At 33.6% G+C, this 5,260-nt stretch overlaps 1 protein-coding gene across 1 annotated transcript; it reads right to left on the bottom strand.

The window, feature by feature from the left end:
• Positions 1–4,499, bottom strand: LOC107426991 (uncharacterized). Its single transcript, XM_016037323.4, has 9 exons — positions 4,323–4,499; positions 4,092–4,142; positions 3,496–3,517; positions 2,981–3,095; positions 2,650–2,682; positions 1,695–1,820; positions 1,106–1,212; positions 938–1,009; positions 1–531 (listed from the first exon to the last, which is right to left on the bottom strand). The coding sequence occupies exons 1-9, from the start codon at positions 4,452–4,454 to the stop codon at positions 149–151; spliced, it is 1,041 nt and encodes a 346-aa protein (XP_015892809.3). The 5' UTR covers positions 4,455–4,499; the 3' UTR covers positions 1–148.
• Positions 4,500–5,260: the final 761 nt, after the last annotated feature.

Raw genomic sequence — 5,260 nt, forward strand, 5'->3', positions numbered from 1 at the left:
TTTTTACTAAATATATATATATATATATATATGTATATTTAGGTTTTCCAGTTGAGGCAAATGTGTGACTCAAAGTTTGATCCAAGACCTATAATGGTAATAGATACAAGATGACTGAAACTTCATAATCAATTCTTGAGATGTCTAATTACTCCTTTCTATATAAAATGTGTTCCTCTTCCAAAGTAGCCTTCTCCCCAACAACTGAAACCCAACTTTCAGCGATCTTATCCACTATTCCGCCCAAAATTTCAACTAAAGTGAAAGCTCGTATGGTGCCTCTGCGCTCTGTTGTAGGCAGATGGGGTTCATCATTTGTCAGGCTATTGTTGCTGGGTTCTTGTTCATTAACCAAACTTCTAACCCTGGGAACAACGGCTCCATTCAGGTATATAGTGTTATCGGTCCCAACTACAATCATCTTACGAAGACCTTTTCCATGTGCTAGCTCTTTATGCATGTGACCAAACACTACCAATGGGACCGAGACTCCGCTGGTCTCTTTTAAGAGGGATATAGCTTGTGCTAGATCTGTACCAGAAAGCATCTTAGACTGAATATGTTATACAATCTCAATACAGATTATAGATAAAAGATTGCGTCTTCGATATGATTTGTCTCCTTCCCACAATTGGTTTTTTTACGACAAGGTCACAGTTGACAGGCAGGCATGATAGAAGGCTAGTTAAAAAGGGTTAAAAAAATATATATATATATATATATATATATTCTCAGTATTTTTTTTTTATGAGAAAGAAGAATGTATGATTGGTTCATGGATACAAATGACAGCAGAAAATATTTTGATTGCATGGTTTATCTCTCAATGATATTCTGAACTAACATGTTAGAAACTATTTTTGAATAAACTGTTAACCTTAGACTTTGAAAACTGATATCTGTATCTCGACTGAGAGTTAGAACCTTAAATATTTACCTGGATCACCATGATCACCACCTCCAAACACCCAGTCTTTCCCACATATGTCATCCAAGTTGGAACCAAGACCTGTACAAAGTGTGAACTTAGAAATTTTCTTTCGATTAAGTTAATAACATTTTAAGGATAAATACAACTTCATTTAATTTCTGCAGAATGATGCACCTGTTGGTCCATTATGTGCAAGAAGTATAACAAAATGATCATCTGGTGCACGCAAAGCAGCTCGATAGATTCTCTTGGCACTTCCATCCATGTCTTCAACTCCATATCTAAGAGGACATTTCAATTCAATATGTTGATTTATGCCACAAGAATACAAGATTCAAATATCAAACCACGGAACTACATCAGAAAGGAGAGCATGAAAAGCGTTTTCGTTATCTTCCACTTCTAAGTCTATCAGGTAAACAAGTTGTTTAAAACAGGCGATTAATTCACTGGTAGACTTTATTTGAAAGAAAATTCAAATAAATCCATAAGAAAGTGGGATAAATGAGAAGGTAATGCAAGGGCAGTTAATGATTGCTTATCCTGTCCTCATATTGTATAAGAACTGGATGGCCATGTTACCCCAACATCCTGCAAAGTAAAGACTAATTTCCTTTCTTTTTCCATCCACATATATTGGACCAAGAATATTAGTACTGTACATCATATATACATGCATAATCAAAGTGATGAAATTCAAGTCATGAAATCATTTTAACACATTAAAATACCTGGCATGCAGAAAAAGGTCACCAAAAAATACCTTGCGGACAGAAGCTTTTTCCGAAACATCTTCTCTCCTCCACAAGAGAATGGTCGCCCACCAACCACACTCAGTTTTTCCAGAGGAAAGTCCAGACATTGATATGCTACATGGGCTTTTCCAAGACTGATAATCACAGCTCTTATCACTTACCAACATAATTTCTTCAAAATCGCAACAATCAAGCATGATATGTAACCTTCAAAAATATCCTTGAAAAGTTTGCACTGTTAATTTTACCCATTAATTAGGAATATTATAATCTTTGTATGTCATACTTCTAATTATTTTTGTTCTAATTTTTCCTCTCACAGGCTGTTCAATGATGTATATTTTGAACCATATGATTCTTCCTTACCTAGCAAAATAATAATGTTAACATGGTCTCGTCAGTCTAGTCTAGGAACCCAAAGTTCTTGCTCCCTTTGTTTTTTAAAGTACTGAAGTTATGCTTTATGAATTCTCTCTTTCATTTGAAACGTGCCTACCCAGAAACTCCATCAATATTATACTGTTCATCTAACACTTGAAGGTTAATTCCACTGGCAGCTCTTCTAAGTGAAGCATTATGGCATATCTAAAATACGGAAATCCTATGACTTGGGACAAAAGTCATGAAATGATGCAACAATGCCACATTAGGCGAGAGCTACCACAAACTAGTTCAGTTTATTCACATTGGTGGACAATCTAGCAAAAGGAATCTCCAATATTCTCAGAAATGCTTCCCAAAGGAAACATAAGTTTGAAAATTATTTCAGAGACATTGTTCATTCTGACTTTTGAAAGACATATAACATAAATGAGGGAAGAAATTGGAATTGCAGGGTAGAAACAAATGTATAAAAATAAAATATAAAGTTGTCAGTATTATGAATGAATTGCATGCAAGTAATGATAAACAAATATATATATATATATAAAGAATATTTAGCAGTAGTACAGATATTCTCACCATTCTAGCTGAAGTTGAACACCATCCTTCCTCCTAAATTCCAAATCAAGGATTTAATTAGTTTGATCATGTTGGAAAACATTAGGTGTGAAACATAGAGTTTAATATTCAACATATGAGAAATATGGACCAAGAGAATCAGAGAAGAAGAGAGAGTGAGGGAAGATGGTATCAACGTAAAATTGCAAAAAAAATTTTAAATTAATAGTTAACTAAACCAAATGCATTAACACAGCATTTAAGCATGAAGGACCCTCGAATCATCTTGAAAGTTGACACGTTGATCTACTGAAATGATTCGATACTGAATCTCGATAGAAGGTAAACTCACTTTCCAGAAAACTGTTGAGTATACCACGAATCATGGTTTCCCAGAATAACTGCTTTTGCAAATTGTAGGTTTGCTACACTTTGAACAAGTTCAACATTCTCTTCACCAAAATCACCTACATAAAACATGGGGAGAAAAGCAGAAAGAAAGAAAAACAAATGAATGGCAGATAGATAATAATTCAGAAAATTATTTATCTTTATCAGCTTAAGACAGGCAAAATACTTGGATTCAACTCGAATGAACATGCTTGAGCATTGGCGGCATTTTATTATTTATTATATTTATTAAATATATCAGATAACGTCAACATGTAACAATAGCATATGTGTGTGTGTATGTGAAGTTATAAGATTAAAGTCACCAACATTGTCACAGCGTCTTGTAGATAGATGCGTTAAATATGTAGCTCACCACTTATTTTAAGCAACAGAAAAGTGAAGGCGCTCAAAATTCATAAAGCAAGCCATTCAAAAACATCACATAGATGAGCAGTTAGGGAGATTGGAACATGCCTGTAAATAGCACCAAATCTGGCTGCATTTAAACATAAACTAGTATTAGATTTAGAGGATAATGACATGCATTTTTCTCATTTTTGACCAAAAAAAGCAATGTGAAACTATGATAAGAACCAATTTTCTTAAAAGATATTATTCAACAATTGGCAAATCAGAGTAAAACCAATGCACTTGTTGGGTTTTTCGTCAAGGAGAAAACAGATGAACATGGATTGAACAGAAAACAGAAAAAAAAAAAGTCGTTTTTTAAAATGATATATGAAATCACAGCTAATCTGGGTCAGGTTTTGTACATGGGAAAAGACTGCAGCTTGAACTCAAACTCAAATATTCCACACCACATCCCCCCCCCCCCCCCCCCAAACAAAAAAAAACCCCACAAAACTAAAAAAATAAAATAAAATAAAATAATAATAATAATAATTAAAATACTAGCTCAAACCTACAAACCTATACATCTATTACCAAGTCAAGATTCCACGAGTCTCAACTCCAAATTGTAGAAATAAATTTCAAAAGTTTCCCCCAAAAAAATTAACAAACTTAAAAAAAAAAAAAAGAAAGACAAGGAAAAATGCAAATATCTATACCTGCAGCAATTGAAGTGCTTTTGTATCTTCTTCTAGATTCCAATAATTATGCTTAACACACAAAAAAAAAAAACAAAATTAAAAATCTTTCAATGAAAATAAAAGGAAAAGAAAATTAGGAGAAATGAAGTAGCCAACGAACTGCATCGTTGAGCACCACTTGAGAGAGCTACAGCATTTCGAAAATTCAGAGACAGAGAAAGAGAAAGAGAAAGAGAAAGAGAAACATACGACGTCGCCGACGATGGCGATGCGGGCACTGGTGGCCATGGGAGGGCGAGAATAGCTGGGCTTGGGCCGCGACAACAGAGAGTCCCCTGAGAGATAACAGAGGCTGGGCATGTTCAGCAACGAGCCCACCATGAGCGCGCGAGCGAGTCGATGATTGTCAGGGTCAAGGCCCTGAAGGTCAACTCCATCATTATGTCTCTCAATTCAATCTGCATCCGAGACCCTACGTCAGCCGTTCGATGCATCTGTGGGTCCCGTGTAGTACAGAACCGTTCATGCTCCTCATTGCATAATTAAACTGCATGTGATAAAATAAATTTTAACGCCAACAAAGCTCACGCCTGTGTTTAATATTTTATAATATTGGATCAAACCTTATTTATTCAACCGAAGAAAAACAAAAAAAACAGCTCAAACCTTATTTGCATATTATTTTGTAGAGTTTTTCATCCCCCAAAAATATAAATATTTTTCTGATATTTATTTATATATATATATATATATATATATATATATATATATATATATATTAATAATGCTAAGCTTATTAAATTGTATATTTAGTAATAATAATATAAAGGATCAATATAATTTTACTTTCTTGAGATTTGAATTAAATTCAATTAGAGTTCTTTAGTTTTAAAATAATCATCCATCTTCGTGACCGTTTCAAAATTTTTTTTTGCCTACCTCTCTTATTGTTACATTTTAACCCTTGAGTTTAACGTCACTCCCCATCATTTGCATTTCTAAAGGACTATAATTAACAATTTTCAAAATTATAGATAGACCTCCTTGAAATAAAGAAAAACCTCATATAAGGAATTATCCCTATAATAAAATGGCATGTTATGATTTAATTAATTTATATTGAGTTTTATGTATCTTTTTAAAAGTTTATTTATATGTATAAGTAATTTCAAAAGGCATCAAATTGC

Source organism: Ziziphus jujuba, chromosome 1 (genome assembly GCF_031755915.1).
Source record: "Ziziphus jujuba cultivar Dongzao chromosome 1, ASM3175591v1".
In the NCBI taxonomy this organism is placed as follows: Eukaryota; Viridiplantae; Streptophyta; class Magnoliopsida; order Rosales; family Rhamnaceae; genus Ziziphus; species Ziziphus jujuba.

Excerpts from the sequence above, each read along its gene's own strand:
- LOC107426991 (XM_016037323.4), bottom strand. The coding sequence starts at position 4,454 with ATGGTGGGCTCGTTGCTGAACATGCCCAGCCTCTGTTATCTCTCAGGG. Across the intron at positions 4,143-4,322 it reads TCGCCATCGTCGGCGACGTC|CATAATTATTGGAATCTAGA; the intron begins GTATGTTTCTCT and ends TTGTGTGTTAAG. Across the intron at positions 1,821-2,649 it reads GTTCAACTTCAGCTAGAATG|TCTTGGAAAAGCCCATGTAG; the intron begins GTGAGAATATCT and ends TGTGATTATCAG.